At 45.5% G+C, this 22,895-nt stretch overlaps 1 protein-coding gene across 1 annotated transcript; it reads left to right on the forward strand.

Moving 5' to 3' along the window:
- The first annotated feature begins 9,098 nt into the window (after positions 1-9,098).
- LOC135376495 (zinc finger protein 354C-like) lies at positions 9,099-22,623 on the forward strand. The gene is made up of 3 exons (XM_064609005.1): positions 9,099-9,105; positions 17,438-17,485; positions 21,238-22,623. The coding sequence occupies exon 3, from the start codon at positions 21,390-21,392 to the stop codon at positions 22,407-22,409; it is 1,020 nt and encodes a 339-aa protein (XP_064465075.1). The 5' UTR covers positions 9,099-9,105; positions 17,438-17,485; positions 21,238-21,389; the 3' UTR covers positions 22,410-22,623.
- Positions 22,624-22,895: the final 272 nt, after the last annotated feature.

Here is a 22,895-nt window from a genome sequence, read left to right on the forward strand (position 1 = left end):
AGAGCTACTGCGGAACGTATACCCCCCGATGACAGAGTAAGTGGACTCTGGCAGGGAATAAAAACTGAAGAGGTCAAGGTGAACAAAGGTTTACGCCAAGGCTGCCCCATCCCTTCCCGCTCCTTTTCATGCTGTACATATCCCAGCTAGCGAAAAGAGGGGACGAAGAAGGTGAAGAATGTGTCACGCAAGGAAACTTTGTAACCAACGAATCTCAAACAAAGTATCTCGGTATAATGACAACAGTGGAGGAACAGTATCTGAAGGAGCGGGAGAAACTGTTAAAAACCGAGGCGACCAAATATGTGGGACTGCTTTTGGCCAGAGCCCTATGGGCATTTAACCGACTGGAAGTGATACGGGAATTATGGAAGGTTGTGGCGGTGCCAGGTCGTGAAAATAAAAAAAAAACGCCGCTGCCTAAACGGCTATGCCTGTGTTTCAGCTTCTTTCCGTCAGATGGCGAAACGGTCGAACGCGGTGTTGCAGAGTACGAGTCTGCATTCAGTTCCACTTGTTCACTGGGTCTCGGTGTCATCTGAAACGCCGCGTTCGACCGTTTCGCCATCTGACGGAAAGGAGCTGAAACATAGGGATAGCCGATTTGGCAGCAGCGGTTTTCTAATTGTCACGATTTATCCGCAGAGTAACAGGCTAGGCGGCATTATGGACATCAAATTTGGGGGCATAATACGTCCTCTAATGTCTACTTTAGCTTTCCAACACTGTTCTTATTTCTTTTATCTTCGTTACAAACCCCAAAGTTTATCTTGGCGAACCCTGTACATTCGCGATATAGTCTTCTCTCACTTGAGTGCATTATTTCGCTTTTGAACACTCCGGCTAATTAGAAAAAGCCATAAGCCCGTCTACGGAACTACACCCTACGCGGGAGCTAAAAACGAAATAAGGAGAGAAGACATCTAAGACAACTCATTCACAAGTTCAATGTTATTTGAGGCACGGGCGGGAGTCCTACGCTGAAGGGAATGGTGGGCAAAGATGAATGGTGGGCGAAGATGAATGCCAAGAGTATTGACCAGGCACTCGACCGACTCTACAACGAGAATGACGAAGATTGAGTGCGCCATCTGTGAAGCCGAGGAGGAGGCAATGGAACATTTGGTGCTTTTCTGAACAGGAATTTCTCCGAAGTGTGAAACGAACTCACTGGCGGACGCACTTGGATTTAGTAGCGACGAACATACTGCCACCCCCAAAATGAGAATACAGTTTTGGTGGAAGGAAACGAATGGGACACAGATGGAATATTAGGGTTCCCGGCCGAGACTGCATAGAACTGCGACGTCCACCAGGGCAAGGCCAACAGTATCATCATCATCATCTGGTAGTTCCAGCGGATAAATGGGCTAGGTGGCGCTAGTTGTAGGACAGCAATTCCTCACGCGGGTACTACCTCCGAAAATGAAGATTTACAACTTCGCGAGGGAGGCCTTTATTTTTTCCTGATAAAGCGCGCCTCAGCGGACAACTATAATTTATAGGCAACGGCTAGAAACGTTTATTAGCTAAGTATCGCTGGGTTACAGATAGTAGGGGAAAAAAACATGCATGACTTAGAAGCAGTGCACTTCATGTGTGACACATGTTGAGGAAGTCAGCTGTTGGTGCTGACGGCACCGAGTTGCGACCGATCCATAAGCAGGAGCGCAGTTGTTCGGTGTTGGTGGTGGCGTTGACACCGCATTCAGGTCAATCCATATCGGTGATGGCTGCAGTGGTGGCGGATCCAGTACCTTAAGCCCCACCACCAAGATCCGGAAGTGTGATACGTCAGGTAATGGTTGGGCACATGTTGGACATTTCGTCATCTGAAACGTGAAGAACAATATAACATCCGTTGGGTAACGTGTAATCTACTACGATTTCTCTGGAAGTGACGACGGTCGCAATCAGGCGAGCCGTGGATGAGGTGGCTCACGAGATCGTTTTTGTACGCCACCTAAAGCATGGGCCCCATTCCAGCCTCGCGCAAAGGCTCAAACTTTCTTATTTTTTCTTCGTCAGAATGCGCCAACTTCTTTTGGCACTGAACGGGTATATCAAAAACAAAAGCAAAAGCAAATGGTTGTTTACATGGTGCCTTGATATAAAAATGTGGATCGTCAGTTATAGACTGCCTGTCTCGTAGGTGATGAAAGTAAATCTTCCGAAATCTGTTTACACCATCTTGAAACGTAAGCGACACTTTTTCGCTAAGGATAGAACGAAGCCCGCCGCGGAGTTCTATAAACTCATTTTGGCCATGACAACTATAGGGCGGGTGGAAGGCACGAATGGGCATGGGGAAACGAGTGAGTTTTAATATTAAACGGATGGCCCCAACGTGTTGGGACATGCAGCCGACTCATACTCAAGGCGACCAAATTTCTCGGAAAACATGATTTACAACCACGGGAGTAATCGGAAACAAGCGAGCTTTGATATGAAACAGTAAATGATGTGAAACTTCGTAAACGTGTATGCCCGTACAGCCACGTTAGCTCTCCTGCGGTGTACGACGAATTGGCTCTGCCGGCAAAATCCACGTTCCGAAACAAACTGACGGAGGAGGATATAAGCGACGAAGACTATCAGTACGCGCAGCACGTATTTGAACGTTTTGGATGCTCGAATCTGAGGGATTATAATGCACTGTGCCTGAAAAGGGATGCCCTATTACATGCTGACGTAATGCAGCACTTCCAACGCCTCTGCTACGACACGCGCGGACTGGAGTTGCTTCATTGCGTTTCTCTGGCATCCTATTAATGGAAATGCGCCATACATTACACACAGGCAAAATTGGAATTGATCATTGACGAGGACATGTACAGAACCATCAAATCGGGTGTTAGAGGCGGGCTCTGTCAGGCGAGCATGCATCATTTGCGGGCTAACAACCCTCTGTGTAGTGGCTATGATCCCGATAAAGAGGAGGTGTACGTATCATACATAGATTGCAACAATCTTTACGGATTCTGTATGATAAAGCACCTCCCCGTCGGCAGCTTCGAATGGGTCGAGGATTTTAGCTCCGTGGATTTTATGCGGCACCCCGCGGATTCGGACATGGGGTACGGGTATGTGTGCGACTTAGTATTCAAAATCTATCCACTCACTGACACCGTACTTCCCCCGGGCTCCCGAGAACGCGGACGTCCCCAAGGAATGGCTCTCACCATTTCAGCAGGGGCTCCTCGAAGAGTTAATGATCAGCCGGCGAACAGCAAACAGCTGCTGCTCACATTCAAGGACAAGGTCGAGGTTGTTTATCACGCGTTGCTCGCGGTCTATTGTAGATTGGGCATGAGGGTGATGAAAATTCACAGAATTCTAAAATTTCGTCAGGCACCACTCCTGCGTCCCTACACTGAGGACAATGTTGCCAGACGCGTTGCCTCGGGCACGACGTTTGAGAAAAATTTCTGTCAAATCTCAAATAATGCGGTCTTCGGAAGAACGCTGCTAAATAAATTTAAATTAAATTTTTAAATTAACCATGTACTCGTTCTACTATGAAACCCTGCTGAGTAAGCTCACTTGTCCAGTGATTACCTGCTACTTTGACACGGATTCTCTGATCTTCGGCCTATTCTGCAAGGACTACGAAGATCAGTTACGAGCGATCGCCGAGGACCATTTAGACTTGTCTTCCTTCGATCGGGATCATCCGCTGTACAGAGAGAGCAGTCGCGGTAAGCTTGGTGCATTCGAAAGTAAAACCGGTAGCATACCCATAGAGGAAGTACGTAATATGCTTGAAAGCCAAAATGTATTCCGTCAAATTAGTCGGGGGGAAACAGATAGCAAGAGCTAAAGGGGTCAAAAAGAACATAGTGCGCAAACACCTCCTCCATGATACGTAGCACGATAGCCTATTCCAGCACACTAGCGTATCGCACGAACAGGTGTCAATAGTGGGAAAGAAACAGTGCATGTACACCATCAGAAATGTGAAAAGAACTCTGATGGCGTACCTTAGGTTACAGATAGTAGCTTACTCAAAGGCTTAGTACGACAAACGATACCTCTACAATGACGCGGACTCCGATCCGCACGGAAGCTGCGAATACTATGGCAAGCTCGAGTGGATGACGTAGATAGCGGGATTTCACCTGGTGTTCTTTCCACCCTCACATAATGCAGAGGATGAGAAGGAGTAGCGTCTTTGGACTGTGTCACTGGAAGGATGTGGTACCTAGTTCTCTCCTCGCTCGACTCCTGAGCGCTGCCGCTACACGCCGGTAACTGTACTGCGAGCATCAAGCTGGAGAAGGATAAGCACACCTACGCGCACAAATGCCCCAGCGATATCTTGGCCTTTAGAGAGTGGCACGTGGTACCTATGCGGTCCGGCATTAACCTGGACTGGAACGCTACTGGATCGCTGCGCACGTGCCTTCAATCGCTGGACGTGAGTGACGGCTACGAAGATATCCAGAGCACGTGGAAGTGTCAACTCACGGAGGACTAAATTTTCCTCAGCCGCTGTCCCGGAGACTTCTACATGATCCGTCACTTCCGAGGAACCACGCCCAGCATCAAAGGAATCAATCTCTCCAAGACTGCTATGATTTTTCTCAACCATGTACTCAATAAACGTTGAAATGTATTTTTTCCCGTCTGTTCGAAATAAAGCCGCAGCGGGGTCACTGCCGAGCACTAGTGAAGGCTATGTTCAGTAGGCTTAATCAGCCAATCAGTGTGCTTAGAACAGGCCAGTCAGTAGGCTTAAATTGGGGACGGCCAATCAGAGGGCTTAGAAAGTCTGGAAAATGTAGAGAGTGATCAGTAGGCTTAGAATGGACCAATCAGTGGAGCCAGTTAATTAGCATAAAAGGGCGGAGCTGTGCTCAGCGATCAGCATGCACCAATCGGTGTGAAGTGGGCGGAGCCAAGTAATTAGCATAAAGGGCATTAGCATAGGATAGCACAGTCCCGTCCTCTGCACTGAATGGAAAGAAAAATTCTGTGGCCAGTTGTGGTGGTTGCACCCAAGAATGTGACCTCCGCCATTTTGTACGAGTCCTGCAACTTAGCAGACATAAGGAACTATGTACTTCGAGGATATGCACGTATACGACGAGCTACTCACAGCTGTGTGACGTCTCTAGTTGCACTGAAGCAGAAAATCCCTGCGTGGTTCTGCTCAACGTGTAGCAAAGGGATAAGTGATGTAGGTGCAGTTTGCCGTGACTGATGTGTAGAATGGTGACATATGAAATGTGCATCTCTTGGGTGCTTGCCAAAGTCGAAGAACTGGTTTTGCAGAGTGTGCTACAAATAGTACGCCGATATTCATGTGTCAGTCAAGTCACGAACGTGTTGAACGTGCGCATGTATAGTTGCTCGGCCCTATGACTGAGCAAAGCAAGATGTAAGAAATGGTCATACCCTCCAATGCGGTCAGTGATTCCAGCTGGTGAACGACATGTCGTCCTACACGCTGTCATCATTGCTGTCTTATTTTTGGGATTGAAGTCTGTCAATGTGCTCTATCATTCACCTTAGACAGCATGTCTCTGGGTCGTAAGTGGCATCCAGTGGAACAAAATTATAACTCAGGTCCATGCAAATTTTTGCAATGCTCTCATTAGAATTTCATATACTCTCTAATCTCAGTTCAGATGTAGCACCCATTTGCATAGTGGGATCAAAGCCTCTTCAGTTTGCAATTTACTGCCACAAACACTTTTTATGACAAACAAACGTTACTTTTTTTAAGATCCCAAAGCAAGCCTGCGAAATCGGAGCTTACTTCCCAGATGAGTTTTCCCACATATGGGCATGAAAGCCTTCGTATTCTGGAAACAAAAAAAAAAAAGCTGTACAGAGATTTTTTGCCCAGTGTTCAAATTCTGCTGTATAAAATATCGAAAACTGGTGGTTTCACCATTCAATTAAGTGAACATGCTTTTTTTTTCCTTTTGATCATGAAACGTTGAGAACTGCCATCATTTCCCCTTGGGTAAACGATAGGATTTCTGCTCACAACTGAAAGGGTAGGCTCCACCTAGCTCCTGGAAAATACAAAGAATCACAGCTGGCAACTTCCAAGGTTGAGAAACTGAAAAACTGCTGCTTAAAGGACAACGGAAACGAAATTTGTCCATCGCAAAAAGGGGACCGAACAAGGTGTAAATATTATGTAAAATTATGGTGCCACTAGTATTTTGCAAGTACGCTGTGCGGATGGCCATATTTCTGACGATTACGAGAGCGCTGGGCCGCCCACCCGACACGATCGCCCATGGAGCGCACCAAGCATTGCGGGAAAATCTGAGGAGCGCGTGACGTCAAATATCTCTCGCGCTCCATGTGCGGCTGCCCGGCACAAACACGGCGAATTCTGAATAACGCCTGAAGATGTTTGATTCGGAGATCTCGTGGAAGTCTGAAGACAATATCTCCTATGAGAGATGGGTTCATACATGCTTCTTCGTCTCCGTTCTTTCCCCGTAGCAGGAATTAGACGTACGCCGAAACACCAAATGAAATGAAGCAAAATGAAAGTCAGGAACTCCAACAGGAGAGCCAACGTTCGTCACTTCCGTGGTCTGCTACGGCGGCGCGGCGACGCTCACCAGGGGCTCAGATTGCCCCACGGCCGAATTTTATATCGCGATTGTGGCGGCGTTTCAACTAATATACGCAAATCTAAGTCGAATTCCGGATTGTTTTGGTACACATCGCAATATGAGGCAAATAGCTTTGCAGCCTATTTTCGTTTCCGTCGTTCTTTAATTCGATGTCGAGTTAGTCTCGTATATTCCGCACGTATGTGAACTTGTCAAGGGGAAAGTAATACTCGAGACTCAGTTTTATGTGGTATATCTTTCACCTAGAGCATCTAAGCGTGCAATATGCCCACAGTGTGCTTGAATAAACCATTAAATTCAAACTTGGTCTCTTCCTTCTTTTTTAATGTGCCGATATGAATTGTGTGACATGAAATCGATGAAAATCACAGAAATTCAACACGGGCGAATTACAAATTCAACAACGGTCACGCTCAGTGACAAAAAGCAATAGTCCCTCCATGGCAATCTACCGCCGGCGCTTCCGCTTGAAAAATGTCAGACCTTTCCTGAGCTAACTTAACCTGAGTAACAGCCGCTTGCCTCAGCAATATTTTTACACTTTTTTCCTTGTGGTCGCATCTGGTCGGATTACTTGACTCCTTCTACGTTGTGATTTCAATGTGCAGTGTGTTTGAAGAGAATTACACTGAATATTCTAGAATATTATACTAATTAGATTAAATTAAACTAATTAAGATTATACTAATTCTAGAATATTATATTATACTATATTAATTATACTAGAATATTCTAGTGGAAGAAAAAGCGAAAACACTGCCTCAGAGAGCCAAAGTTCCGTCCCGTGTTACGTTGAGCATTCACACGGTGCAGAATACCGGGAGTGGCGTACTGCGCATGTAGCAGACGACACCGTCAGCGTGTTTTCCTGTCGTCTGCTACGGAATATGTTGTGGTTGCCTCGCAGGATATTCCCTACGGTTATCAGTGTAGGTGAAGACACGATGTTGAGCGTGCACGTGACAGCAGAAAGCTATGGCACTTTTCGCATCTTACGCTTCTGGGGGAATGTCGCTCGTGTGAGCATACGGATAGTGACATAGCATGGGAAAAGAGGGAAAGGAAGGTAACAAGAAGGTCCCGCACACGGCAGAAGGTCAAGCCAGTGCAAGGGTTACGAAAGACGTCAGTAAGCCGGATGAATAGCCACAGAAGCAACACTGACACAGTTTCCCGCATTGCGTACCTCTAGCCAAAGCCCCTCTCAGAAGTCGCCTTTGTGTGTCTGGTTCCCATGCAATGAGTGAGGTCTCCGCCCGGTTTTAACCTGTATCAGTGAGTCTTTCTACCTGCCTGGTCAGAGCATTAAATAGAAGATGCGAACATGATTTCCCAAGAGCGTCTTTTAGTAAGGAACATACCGAACCACTCTTGACCAGCTTCGAATGACGACTGCTGACAGGGAAAATAGGTTTTGCGTTCAGCTTCCCATACTCCCACCCAAGTCCCCCCTCCATACACATCATCACATGCAAGAATATCAACTTTCCCGCTGCAGGGACCTCTTCAGTGAAAGTTAAATCAGGGGCAGGCTGGCGAACTAACCGCTGTAGTGCAGCCCGCAGCAATACCACAACACGGTCTGGTCGATAAAAGAGATAGGGCGCAGACTAACTGGTGCATGATGATGAAGGAACGAATAACCGAGAGACACGGGACACGAAGACAAGCACAAGAGTTCTCAGACACAGTAATGATTTAATAACACCGAGCCTCCTAAATACCTAACAACTCCCGGAGGGGAGGGATAAAGGATGGCCTATTTACACAGTTCCCGCGTTGCGTTATCGCCACCGTCTCTTTCCAAAAGTCTTTTCCACTTATCCCTTTCTCTAGACACAACCACGGTTTCGTTGAAAATGGGCTCACAGTTGCTGCATTGCCGAAGATGTTCAACTAGCTCGCTAGAGATATGGCTCTTTTTTAAGGTCAGAGTAAAGTCTGCCCATGTCCTGCGGTGGGTATTGTCACACAAACATATCCGCAGGGCACCTGCCACTTACACACGAAACGACAGTGGGCTTTCCTCGCCATCGAAGATACTATTCAATCTAAGCAGCGCTGATCTAAGTCGCGCACTGTGCGAACCGCCATTTTCCTGTCGTAACTACGACGCCACGCATGTTGACATCATTGGGCGCCAGCATGCACATTTACACATATTAGTAGTACTTTACCGCTCATACAATCTCGTATCTTAGGCTCATTTTTGTTTTTACTCGTCGCAAAAAGTTTTCGATGGGGAGCTATTGAAGTTGAAGGTAATCCAGTTTTTAAAAAATGTCACGTGTATACCTTTTGTATCCGTTACTGGTTTTTTGGGTAGCGTTCTTCCTTTGTATTCGAGAAGGAATTCTTTCGCTGCTTTGTTCTCTTGCCCATATCTAGAATGCCTTTTAGAATGCTTGGTGTCGTATCACGTGATTCAAAGATTCAAGTTCCCTCTACAGTACAGATAAGTGTACCCAGTGACATCACCTGAGAGAAAGCGCGACGTCCACAGGTACGTGCGTCGTTGCCAACAGAGCCTTTCTCACGCAATGACGTCTTGCTGGTCTGTTCTGCGGTCGCAAGCGATTTCCTTGTTGTAGTTTTCGTAACAGGTCTGCAGTCACCCGCCAAAATCGAGGTGTCGGCGTCGTGACGGCGGCTAGCATCATATTCGGCGACTGCTTGACGGAAAGCCGCCGCCAGTGAGCCGCCGGCAGCAAAGGGCGGCTTCTTCATATGAGTGTGGAGGAGTTCTATAAGAGAAGGTTTCGCTTTAAAGACCCACTTGATATTTACCAGCTACGTTGACGACAGCACTAACGTAAACTACAGCAGCCAGTTTCTTTATCAAGAGCAGCTTTTTTTATGGGGTATTGCGACTTCCGCTTACAAAACGCAGCGTTGGTAGACACTCGACGGAACGCTCTCGAGTCGATAGCGGTATCGGCGCAATGTCAAACGACGTGAAGGCCATGACCAGAGATGATGACATTTGCAGGTTGGCGGCAATGGCTACGTGCACATTGCTTGCAGTTAGCGTGTCATCGCTCACATCATTTCTTTTTTTTTTTCTCCTGTTAGCATTGTAAGGATGGAGAACTAGAGATGCGAAGCCCCGTAAAAAAACGTAAATTTGGGGGGGGGGGGGGGGGATAAGTTTTCTTCGTTATTTCATTCGTCTCCAGACAAATTGCCCCAAATTTCAAGGTGACAGAATTCAAAAATGTAAATTTTCGTGCCTTCGATACGTTCCAACCCGCCAGCAGTGCCTTGGGTGCCTCTAATCCGCCAACAACCACCTACTTAGAGCTCCGTCTGGCTGCTTCAAGCGATTGCCGTCGCGTTCACATAATCTCTGAGTTCTGGTCGAAGTGGACGAGTTGTTCCAGTTACATATCGCTGAGTAGACAGCGGTCTCGTGGGATGCTCTGCTCTGCATTTATGCCTAGAGGGTGAACACTACTAAAGTTTCTAGCTCATTGTATGCTGTGGTTTGGCCGGCAATGCTTCGACTAAGCTGTAACCACGTTTGTTTCCATTTTTCCAAATTTTTCGGGGAAAAAAAATGAGAAAAACGTTTCTTTTTGTTTTTTTCGAGCGATAGAAAATTTCCGGAAATTTTGAATCTCTATGGAAAGCACGAAGGTGCTCCAGGGCCTTCTCAAAACCGCGTTTCACAGATTTATCATTCCCAACACGCGAATGGAAGAGAGTTTGAAAAGTTTATTGGGTTCCTTTCGCATGTTACGACAGACAATGCAAAGATTAAATGGCTTCAAGACCGTGCTGGCCTTAGCATATTCTGTCGAAACTAACCAATAACATATAACCTGGGCTCAATGCCAGACTGAACACCCTGTTCACTATAATTTTTACAATTTCTGCTTTGGGTAGTGCACACCAAACTGCACGAGAAAACCATTTTGGTAGGCTGATATTTCAAACAAATAACGTGATGGGCTGTCACGCAAGAGCTCGTGACGAATTACAGCCAGTGGTGGACCCAGGTTTTTTTTAGAGGGGACTCACCCAGCCAACACCACCTAGATGCAGGTGGCCTGCTTAGTCGTCGCCATGATGTAACAACTAAGAGTCGGCCAATGAAGATCGTGTTTTAAACGGCCGTAGCCAATCGCGAACGTGCTTTCAGCGGCCGTACCCATAGAGACGAGCCACCGTCAGCTGCATGAGCAGCCACTGTCGTCTGTGAGTACTGAGTGGAAAAATGAAATAAAGCGCAAAACGGTGTCTCACTTTCAATGTATGGGTATAAAGTTGCGAGGTTAGCTGCAATCATTTGCGTGTTCTTGAACTGACAGAATGGCGAATTGCCGTAGCAGACGGATTCTGACTGTGTGTGTCCACGTAGTGAAGGAGGGAGAGGAGGTATTGAGCAGGCCTTCTTCATCTAGGTGGCATTGGCCCAGCACGGTAGATACGTAATCGGGATAAATTAAACACTATATGAAGACAGAAATTGAGGAGGAAGTTAGGACGTCCGACCCCACCTCTTGATCGGCCTCCAATCACAGTCTAGTGATTAATCTCTCGTGTGCTATCAAGTAACGAAAAGTTGAGACTAGGTGGACATATTACTACAGGCCTGAAAGCTCCAGATTTTCCCCATAGAAAGCTAATCCCGCACTTAGTTCCTCCACCAAGTGCAATGGCACAAGCCATCTGGGCAACGCCGGCACAGGCCCGGATTGCCGGTACAAGCCCAATATGGCAGTACCATTTTGACTGTGCTGCTTGTGCAGACTTTTGGCAGAGTGATGAACCTGTGTGTGCACCTGAGTGACCTCTCTCCGATGAGCGCTCGACTACCGGAGAACAGTGGAAAACGGCAACCGGTAGACCATCACCGGTCGACTATCACTTTGGGGGCAGTTGGTTGCAGGTGTGGCATCGTTTATTCACAACACCTGTAAGGACAACGGCCCGAGCGCAGTGAAGGGAGCCCCAAGAAATCATTCGCGCAAGTCTCAGTTCAGCAGTCTTTCTTTCATTGCGCTTTAGCGCGTTTTTCATTTTTTCCCCAGCACCCGGCCATCCCCAAGAATTGGCCCGTCTAATGCTAATTTCACTGAAGTGATCGTGACTGGGAGAACGTGGGTCTGCGGATGGCGTAAACGCCGCAGGACACATCCCCAGAATGTGCATCCTCTTTTGGTCCATGAAGGACTGGAATGGGACCACTAACCTTTTGCCTCCAACCTACAATCCTCTATATTGATGGGGGATTTGAGGACGAGGATGCAGCAGGCATCTTGTTTTTACGGGTTCACCTTACGACCTGCCGTTACAGAAAGAATTCAAGTTGATAAGGTTCAAGAACTGTTTAGAAATGACACCTTGGTGTATGGGCCCTCCTGAAGCAATAGGATAGGACCAAGTGGAGACAAATATACAACTGGTAGAATTAGTCTTCACGTATTCATCATCAGTATTACGAGTGGCAACATTCTATTCGAGAGACGGGATGCCTCGAAATATCTTATCTCGCACCTCGCTTAGGTGCAGTTTCTGTCAGTACTCATCGGGGTCCTCTGCCACAAGCTCCTTGTACAAGAAGCAACTAGTGCTACAGTTTTTTCTCGCCACCCAGCCTTATGTATAACACAAGCTACTAATATTATAATACAAGTGTGTACAACGCAGACGTCTTGTCCGCCGGAAGGACTCATCCTAAGCCACAGCTGAGGTGACAGCACTAGCACAATGGTTCCTTTTACTCTAGTAACACAACATCCCTGCCACATCTCCACATAGCCAGGAACCCTTTGGGCCGTAGAACCGTAGACCGTAGAAATTGCAGTTGTCATCGTTGAATGATTGGTTAATTTTAAATGCAGATTATTCAGCTGCCCTAGCCATTTTTATAAGATAAGTTCGCTGCATATAAAGCTTGCTTCTTTTTGCAATTGTGAGGTGTAAGCGCAGTGTTTCTCGATTTTCTGCTTCGTTAGTCTCAGTTGTCACTGAAAGAGCTGCTGCCAGCATCAGTTGTGCACGTCTGTGCATGTGAGTGGGAAAACTGGAAGGGAGATGAAATAGCTGTCGGCATGATGTAATTGGAAGGGCCTCGGTAGCTGGAGTGGTGTTCCTTTCTTTATCGTAATGAAACACTCCCATAGCGAATACTTAGTCACTCTGAGCCAGGGCGAGTGGGAAAATGTTGTGCAAGGTAGTGCACGCGCATTAGTGTTCACGTGTGGGTGCGCTTGGATTGTGTTCCATTTGATATTGCGATCTTGTTCAGAGCCGTAGCGATGGGGCGGTGAGAGGGGCAGCCGCCCTCGGCGCCCCACCAGAGGTGGCACCAAACAGCAGGCCCTGCCAGGTTGTTTGTACAGTATGAAGCGGGAATGAAGAGAACTTGAATTTACAATCTCTGCAGCGCGATTGGCCACTGATCCAGCATATTCCTCTGCTTCCCTGCATTACTATGTGCGAGGAGGCACAAGTTTAACAATGTTAAAAATTGTGCTGTTTGGTTCTGAATTGAACTTGCTAAAAACTCCATTGCAGGGTAACGCTTGCAAGAAGACACAGCACTGAACAAGTTTGTTGCAGCACACTTAGCGTAAGTCCCAGATGCATCAAGTGAACCAGGTGGAGTTCATTAATAACGAATGTTGATGACTGGTTGATGACCGATGATTTTCATGCAAATGTGTGTCTTTTTCTCAATATGGTTTCCTATCTGGATAATGAAAAAAAGCACTTTTGGTCTTTGTTTGGGACTGATGGTGCATATAAATGCATATTTTGCACATTCTGGCATATTTCGCGTGAGAGTGAATGAAAAGTACACATTTTGCCATATTTTCAGGTGAGAGAGCTCACTTCATCCTTTTTCATGGATGGTTTTGCTGGAGTCGTCTTTCATAAAAATTCTCGTCGGTATGGAATACTTTTCATGTTTCGGTGGGATGAGGTGTGTTCAGCCCCTACACTGGCTGCCTCACATTCCACTCAGTGCATGGTCTGTAGTTCACCTTCGCCACATTACCGTCAGGAAGAAGGGTTGGCGTTTGCATTTTAATCAGCATGATTTGCATATACCTGTGGCGCGAGTATTCCTTGTGTGCTGCAGAATGGAGGTGGCTTTATTTTACCCCGTTATCCACAATAAGATATTTTTTTAATAGGCATTTGCATTGCTTTCTTACCAGTTACAGTAAAAAGCACTGCATACATTGAGGATTCTTACTGCATATCCCAAAATGTAAATGTCATTGTACGACATCCCATAGATGTCCTGTGGATGTCCAGACCTTGTAGGGATGTCCCTGGGATATTAATGGTTTGCTGGGATTCAAAAGATTTGGGTGCCTATTGTGAAGTTCTAGTGTCCATTTCTCCACACTGGATCGATGGTACAAGCCACCTTGGAGCCAATTTCAGAGATGTGAAAAGTAATAAAATCCTCTCACTGACCTGTTCTTTCTGTGACCCACTGGCCTGTCTTGCATTTCCTTTGTACACGGGGTTCTGTGCTGAATAATTTTCAACACTACTTTCACGACATGCACGATTAAAGGTTGAGATAATTCGGTCCAGGTCATGCCAGATAAATGCGAAAGGCAATCATTGCATTTTCGTCAACTGTCATTCCAAGTTTTACAGCAATATATGTGAAAAGGGGTGTGAAAAATCCACACCGTAAATACTGAAACATGTCTGGGTGTGACATCACACTAGTCTCTCTACCGGTGAATCCGCACAACAGAAGTCACGTGCTCACAGCTGGGAATGGCTGTATGCACCCAATAATGATTTAAAAAATTTTTAAAATGTATGTCGAGACTCGCTTTATCCTTTTTTTGCATGCAAGGAAGTGTGGTAGAGAGAGAGGGAAATTTATTGTTTACCATGTTTGTATGTTTATGCCTACTAGGACAAAAGTGTTTGTCCAGGCAGCAGCCACATAGCAGATGCATAGAAAGAAACACTTTGTATAATTTTGCCAATACGTAAGCAATTCTTCTCGTTTACTATTTCAAGTACAGTTATTTGCTTGATGACTGCATTCATTCACTGCACTGGTGCAGAACTTCGGACTTACGCCATAATATTAATGTTGACTTACAACGGAGCTTACCGTAACCCATGTGGGAATGGTGTGGTTTATGGTCTACCAAGTTTTGTACCATGTATACTTACGAATTGCAGAAAGTTAAAAGAAGGGACCATTGTCAAGCATATTGTTCTGGTGAACACTCAACATGTCAAAAGACTATAGATAGTATTAGTACACTGACATTAAAGGCACGGAGCAACATTGCTCATTGTTACAGTACGGCGTTGCAATACATGTAAAACTTGTGTAAAAATTTAATCTCTATGTAACTTCTGTGAGTCTAGAGGCTCACATGCAGTTTTGCAGCACCTGTAGATCACACATAAGGAACTTCAAACTATTTCCAGTGTGGACACCAAAAAAGATTGTCCTTTTTTTCTCTGATAATCATGTTCAGCCCGCTCTTTACGTATATGATATGCAACGTTTATTGTGAAACAACACTGTCTGTTTCAAAAATTGGCTTCTCATAGATTCTGACAGTCCAGCACAAAAAACTCTGTACACCAAATTTCATTAAAGCATCCCTAGCAAGAAGCCTTAGTGTTAGTAAGGAATTAAATATGTTCTGACCACCTCCCATGGCATATAGTGGATAGGATGATCGCTTTCCACACTGAGACTGGGAAGTGACACACGTTCGAATCCTGTCACCGACTGTGCTCTCTGAGGTTTTCCCCGGGTTTTCCCGAAGACTTTCCAGACGAATGTCGGCACAGTTCCCCCTGAAGTCGGCCCAGGATGCCTAAAAAACTCTCTCTCCCCCACTCCTTCCTGCTGTCCTCTCTCCATCTGTCCACGCCTGTACGCCGCTCGTAGCTGCAGTTGCTTCGCGGCGCTAACTCGGAATTTAAAAAGTACATGTTCCGTTGAAAATGTTTGTAAACACACATAATCACATTTGCTTTATGTGTTGCAGGATTCTGGATCGTGTCAAGCACGACATTGACTCAATTGGGTGCACCTCACCATCCTGTGCTGCCTCAACGTGTTTGCAGAAATTGAAAGATTTTTGCAAAACATATCTCTCAGATCGAAGATGTGATTTTAGTTGTATACTTGCTTGGTTGCATGTAGAGATGACTCGTAATGTGTTTCTCCTTGCACTGAAAGTGCTCTTCCCCTATTTTTTGATAATCTGAGACAACCTTGTCTTGGAAAATACTGAAGACAGAGCAGCGGTGTAGCCAGAAAAATATTTTGGGAGGGGATTTCAACCTTGTTTCCTTCTCATTAATGCACTACGAAAGGTATGATTTTGGGCGGGGTGGGGGTGGGGATGAACCTTTCTCCTGGTTATGCCACTGAAATACTGGGTATCACAGCTGTTCTGTTCCTAACAAAAGTGTGTGTACTTGAAACAGAGTCGGAACATTTTGCACTTTTATTTTGTTAGGTTACACACTAAACTACGTAGACTTGTAGTTTGTGTGCATGAGACGAACCTGGTTATCTAGACGGTCTCTTTTGTCTTCCACATGTGTCTTACTACTGAAGTGCTTAGCTATGTGTTACCCTATTCAAGTTGTTTTTTGTACATTATTTAGTACATTTTTATAGTATTTATACAGTAAACCCTCGTTAACTCGAACTCGCTTATCTCGAAATATCGGTTATCTCGAATATTTTTCGCGTCCGGATCCATGTCCCAATGCTTCCTATATATTTGGGCCCTTTTAACTCGAAGCCTTTTTTTGCCCGAGTACGGATATCTCGAAATCCCATCACCGGTAGGTCAGCGTACCCACGGCTGATAACGTGCATTCTTCGGTCCCCGAGGCTAGGTCAAGGTCAAAGCGTTTCAGTCCTAGTGACTCACGCCTCACGCGCCGCTAGCTGTGGCAGGCAGACAGCACTACCCTTTCCACCCAACGTCACTCCTCCTCCTCCTCTGCATTCGTCCGAGCTTCTCTTCGTTTTGTTATTCGCGCCGCCATGATGGCTGAACAACGCGCATGAAAGTCCCTGACTTTGGAGCGGAAGGTGGCACTTATCAAAGGCCTGGTAGAAAGTTCATCATGCCAATAGCATGAACTCTTTCATTCATGCGGATTTCTGGTCTTCCATCGCCGTACCGGAGCCAGCAGACTAGTTCAGTGGCTGTGATGAATTGTGCAACGACGTGATGCGTCACGCATGTTTTGGGGAGAGTGACTTAGGACTTGAACATCGAGGACTATGCGCTTTACGACGGCGATGTTCCAGTAGCGGTGAACTGAGTGATACAGAAATCGTCGAGAGTGCCCGCGGTAGTGACGTGCCGGGAGGAGCCTCTCATGCGTTGCATTGAAGTGCTTGAAGATGCTTTCTTGTTCACAGACGCAAATGCCAAGCAGATTGCTATTACGGAGTTATTCAGTGTCAGATGATGTTAAAAAATAAATGGCTTCGGAATTGTTTACGAGCCCTATTACTGTAGGAACGCATTTTTTTGCGTTTCATAACATAGCGCATTGTAGTAACATCGTGGCAACGTAATTTTCGCTGTTCGCTTAACTCGAAACCCCGCTTAAATTTTTTCCGGTTTTTACGACTTCGAGTTATCGGGGGTTTACTGTATGTGGTGTAGTGTGTCCAGCCTTCCACTGGATATTTCACTATGTTTTCATTGGTAGAATATGTGTTGTGTCTCTTGTAGTACGATCACGTCAGATGAGAAATATTTTGCGTCCAAGTAGTATGTGTGGTCAGTCCACATTTTTTGGGGACTGTTTCGCTTTTTGCTCATATTATTAACGGCGTTTAATGCTCTTTTCAGGCTCTACACCTGCCAAGAACAGCACAGTCCATGTGATCTTCCTAAGAAGTAAGATATGAAGCTTCACTATTCCATGTTCTGGTAACTTACAGCCAGAAAGACTAGTTTCGTAAACACCATTTTAGTGGATTTTACATTTGAATTTATCATCGAATTTATCGCTCGAACATTTAATATTGCCACCAAATAAGGGTGTACAGAAAGCAATTGTTAAGATTGGTAAGCAGCCTGCGAAATCTGACTCCTTCTGCATAGATGGATGTGTACACTGAATGCAATCCTAGGTGGATGAACATGTGGGTGAGAGGATAGAGAGGTAGCAAGCGTTTCATTTTTTCCATTTTATTTCATTTTATTTAAGCGTTTCATTTTATTTTGGTTTAATTCTTTTGATGTGAATTTGGGATGATACGAATTTTTTCCGCTACCCCGTGAGATTCGTAGCATCGAGACTCTACTGTATCTTATCGCGGTGGTATAGATCCATAACTTAAAAACCAGAGACTAGGGGACAAAAAACGACAACACAGACAAGGTCTCAATTGAGACAATTTTGAGACCTTGTCTGCGCTGTCGTTTTTTTGTCCCCTAGTCTCGGGTTTCTAAGTTATGGATGTGGGTGAGGTTTTGATAGACAGAAACCCTGGAAATTTGTCAAATTCAGTCAAAGCAGGACTAGGGAAATGTTTCTAGGCCTAAAATCGCTCCCCCGTCAAGAAACCCGGCGAGACTCGGTCAGCCTTATTAGCTTCTCGTCCCACCTCAAAAACACGCTGATGATTTCTTGAATCGAAGTATGGTAGCAGGTGTCACATGTGCATATTGATAGCCCCAAGGTTATGCTGAAGACTGAGAGGTGAAGTGCTCGGTTTTTTAATCCATCGGCAAGCCGCACCGCTTGATGGCTTCGCTGCGTATTCCCGACAGGTTTTACGGATGGATGTTCCCCTGAAGTCAGCCCAGGATGCATAAAAACACCTCTTCCTCATTCCTGCTATGCCCTCTCAGTCTGTGCTTACAACGCTCATAGTCGTGGTTGCTTCATGGTGCTAAAATATATTTTTTTTTTTTTAGAAATAAGGAAGGTTACTAATTTATAGCCCCTTTCATGGAACAGAATTCTACAGAAATGAAATAATCTAAAAAGGAATTCTTAGTTGTCCGTGTGCCATTATCATTATCATCATCATAATCATAATCATCATCATCTAAAAAAGGAATAATTTCGTTGGTTTGTTGTCTTCAAAGGAACCATTGCATCCGGGACCGTACGTACGAGACCATTACGTTAATGTTCGACACCACTTCATAGTCTACTCGGCAAAACTTCCCTTCAGAAAACAGCTTACGTATTAAAGTGGCACAAAACAGGTTGAGGAACCTTCTCCCGTTATTATGCGCATTGAAAGAACGTAGCTCACGATATCCAAATATGAAAACCTTTTGCTTCTAGCGAGCGTCCTTAACACAACAATGCCGTTCAAAGAGCATAATCCACGTGAGTCTCTCCTTATCCTCGGAACCGGGTCACGTCACCATGTTGCAACGTATAGCAACATCGAATTCTAGACGCTGGAGGCGGGGGAGATTTCGCTCTCCTAGCCAATGACGTACCCCCAGTGGGACAAGCTGCTGCTCGTGAGGGAACCGGTTGCAGGAACATCCACGGTGACCTTGCAGAGCAACGCCGCACTGAAAACGTAGTGCGCATGTGAAATAGAATATTGAGGGTTTCTGGTACCTTTTGATCTGGCTATCTTGGATTTGACAAGTGCAGATATGTTTAGAATTGATTTATTAGAATTGATTTGATTGATTTATTAGAATTGATTGATCTCAATTTTCAATATTATAACAAAATTCATGTATAAGCGTCTCACATTGTAAATGGCTGATGATGCGCGACGTCAGAATGACGTATCGCTATTGTCGCCAGGACATCGCAGGACGGGGCATTAAGATAAAAAATTGCAGTGAATATTCAGTCGGTTTGGAGCTGTTATTTACATTTTCGTGACAACAATTTTTTGAAAACGTTCACCGTCGGCAGCGTATCGCAATGCATTTAAAAAGAATGCGCCTCGTATACCTGTTTATTGTATATATATTATATTTAAATGTGTGAGTTTTAAAGATTTGAACTCCCTCTGCGGCTAAGGAAGCCACAGTGATAGTAACATCATCATCATCATCATGTTACTATCACTGGGTAACAGTAACATCATGATGATGTAGGCCATGCACACAAATGGAAGCACAGCACAGGGTACTGTCTCGGAGTTCGTCTACTTCATGCACACTGCAATATACAAAGTGAAAAGTCCCCAGTAAATATGTCACATTTCGCCTTTGTGGGTTCTGGCATTACCATATTGTGTGGAACACCGTGTTACATTTCTGGCTGCACAAACATGTCCAACACTAACACAGAAGTGACATTCCACAACTTAGTCACAGGCTCCCCGCAACCTGCAGACGCTTACCCTCCCGCTGGTCGGCAAAAAGGCGCCCTCCGGCTTGACTGCATGACACTTGCTTCCATTTCCGAAGGGGAATTCCGGCATACTCTCAATAGCCTCATCAGTGCAATATGCTCCATTACAGCCTCATCTGTGTAATATACTCAATTACAACCTTATCTGTGTAATATGGCACCGCCTGACATCATATTTTGAAATAGGGATAATTACTCCAGTAAGCATAGCCTCACCTGAAACACAGAAAACACTATCATGTAAAATTAAAGAGCATGGTCTCCACACAGAAGAATTTTGTGCCTTTCTTGTGACACACAACCATAACAATTACACTAAAGCCACGGGCTATGAATTACAAACTTTTCGTGCAATTCTATAACTGTAAAATTGTATTGTAAAATTTGCACGAATATTCGATTCAGTATTTCGGACTTTTTCCCGCATTCGAATCTATATTTGATTCAACTGCAAATGTTCGGATTTGCACTCCCCTAATATTTATTTAAGTGCATATTTATAATGGCTTGAGGGGAAGCAGTACTGAGAAGCTTTGAAGTGGCAACAAAGTATTTAGTTCACAATGCATCCATCTTTGATCTGTTTTTGTCCATATCAACAAATTTAGTACGAATGAAACCCATAATTAAATTTAAATTGGGCAGTTGGTTGGGAAGGATGTTGTTAAGCAATTCTAGATTCATGACAACTAGATCATGTACACAATGTTGAGTCATCGACATTAAATTCTGTCTGTTTTACAATGTTATCCTGTTTCTACAGATATTACCCTGTCCTCCTTGGCAGCTTCAGCATTATGAATTTGGCAGTTTTTCTCATTTGTAAATCATTTGTTGCCGTCGATTGCTGTGCAGAAACTTCTCAACAGGAAGTGTGTTTCCTCGTGTGTTATTTTTTTCTTCAAAACACTTGCAACGCTAAGATGCGTAGCCTACGTACATGTTGCTCCGTTTCACAAAGAAAAAGGAAGGGTAAAAAGAAACTGCTTCTCTTCTTTTTTTTTTTTTTAGTATCCCTGCCTCACTTCATTATAGCCTGAGCAAGAAAGGAAAGGATAATTCTACAAACGATAAAACCGCAGTGCACCACCAAACAGCCTGGTTTTTATTGCTTATTAAGGATTATTCATTGCCTAGTTTAGGCACGCTCTTACGAGAGAGGAGGGGGACTGGGCGAATCGTAGGGCCGGTAGCTTTTTTGTTGGAATGAATCGAAGGCTGTTATTTATTTGCGTAACTTTGCCTTGTGTGTGCAACGAGAACAGCGGGGAACTAATGCAGTTTCCTCGCGACGCTTAAATTGCAGAACAAAACGAAACAACCACCAAAGGAGAAGTAAGTAAGCCGGCAGCAACTGTCCAGGAGCCTGCTGCGACGTCATCCCATCCACAGGCAGAACCTGCCGTGCCATGTCCTTCCCAGGCAGCCCCAGTGCCACCGACTTCGGCGAACAAACCCATGCAGATAATCCTCATGGCACCTTCAGGATCACCTACAACAGGTACACAGCAGCCTGTAACAAGTGGGTCTCTTCAAACAAAACTAGCCTCGCTTCAACAGAAGAGCAGCACATCGGGATACATCTCGTCGATTCCTCAGACAGCGAACTTGCTGAGGGGTATAAGGATCCTTCCGCTTCAGCAAACGATTTCGATGTCCCAAGTGGGAGTAGTCCCTGCTCTGGAAATCCAAGCTTTACCACCCCGTCCCGTGTCGTCTGCCTCGACACCTTTGGTATCTGCTACCCCTTTGGGCACGCCTGCTACAGAGGTCGCTTTAAGTACGCAAAGACCGAGCACCAGATCGCAGGACATTGTAGACGCACAACCTAAGCCCAAAGTCTCGCAAAAAGTCGCGGGAAAACCAGCTATTTTGCAGAAGAAGAAGCCCGTGCTGAAGCGAGAGGACATCGCGGTGCCCGCGCACCAAAACGTGATCACTGTGGCGCTTCAGGACGCGGAAATCGAGCAGGAGGTCGTCGTCGACAATTCTAATCAGGACATCACGATAGCGGACGAACACGTGATGATAGAAGCCTCAACAGCCGCAGACCAGCAAAAGGCCGGGGGAACGGAACACAAAACGATAACTTATACCGTCCAGAAAGGAAGCAAGACCCTGTACCTCTGCAACACCTGTCCCTATACCACCGGTAGGAAGTCCCACCTCGTCGAGCACGAGAGAAGTCACACTGGCGAGAAGCCATTCAAGTGCAGCTACTGCGATTACGCGTCAACGCGCAACTGCCACCTCAAGGATCACGAGCGTATTCACACTGGAGAGAAGCCCTATAAGTGTGACATATGCGATTATTCTGCGAGCAGAAGGCACCATCTCAGAGATCACATGAAGACCCACTTCTCACCTCAGAGGAAGAAGCGCAAAGTAGTAGTCTCTCCTGAGGAAAGTATGGATTATGAAATAGTCTCCATAGAAGAAGAAGAAGACGACGATGAAGAAGAGGAAGAGCAGCTGTAGGAACACCTGGCGCCTCTTGAGGAAAGCCATGCATGGTTTCGGATACTCCTATACCGCTGTTCGATTCGCGGACAGCCCAGTATGCTGCACCTATTGGCCTGAAACTGCACACATTGAGGTTCCCCTACTGCTACCCAACATTTGCACTAATAGAGAGCGTTCCTTTTCATGTACCTTTGTTATATCTGCAATAAAATCTTCGCTTGGTTACCATTATGCTGGTGCAACTGATAAAATGGTGTATGGTACTATCAAAAGCATGAATTATGGCTTCATGAAGCGTTTACCGTATTTTCACGCGTATTAGCCGCACCGCAGATAAGCCGCAGGACTCGTTTTTAGATCCATTTTGAAAATCTTTTTGCAGATAAGCCGCACCCGCAGATAAGCCGCGGGTAATACGACGCGACTGCTTTGTGCGCTAAGCCAGTGATGCACAAACAAAATCAATGGAGACTCTCATCGTTCGTCGACGCCATACTCCCT

Source organism: Ornithodoros turicata, unplaced genomic scaffold, assembly GCF_037126465.1.
Source record: "Ornithodoros turicata isolate Travis unplaced genomic scaffold, ASM3712646v1 ctg00001135.1, whole genome shotgun sequence".
Classification (NCBI taxonomy): Eukaryota; Metazoa; Arthropoda; class Arachnida; order Ixodida; family Argasidae; genus Ornithodoros; species Ornithodoros turicata.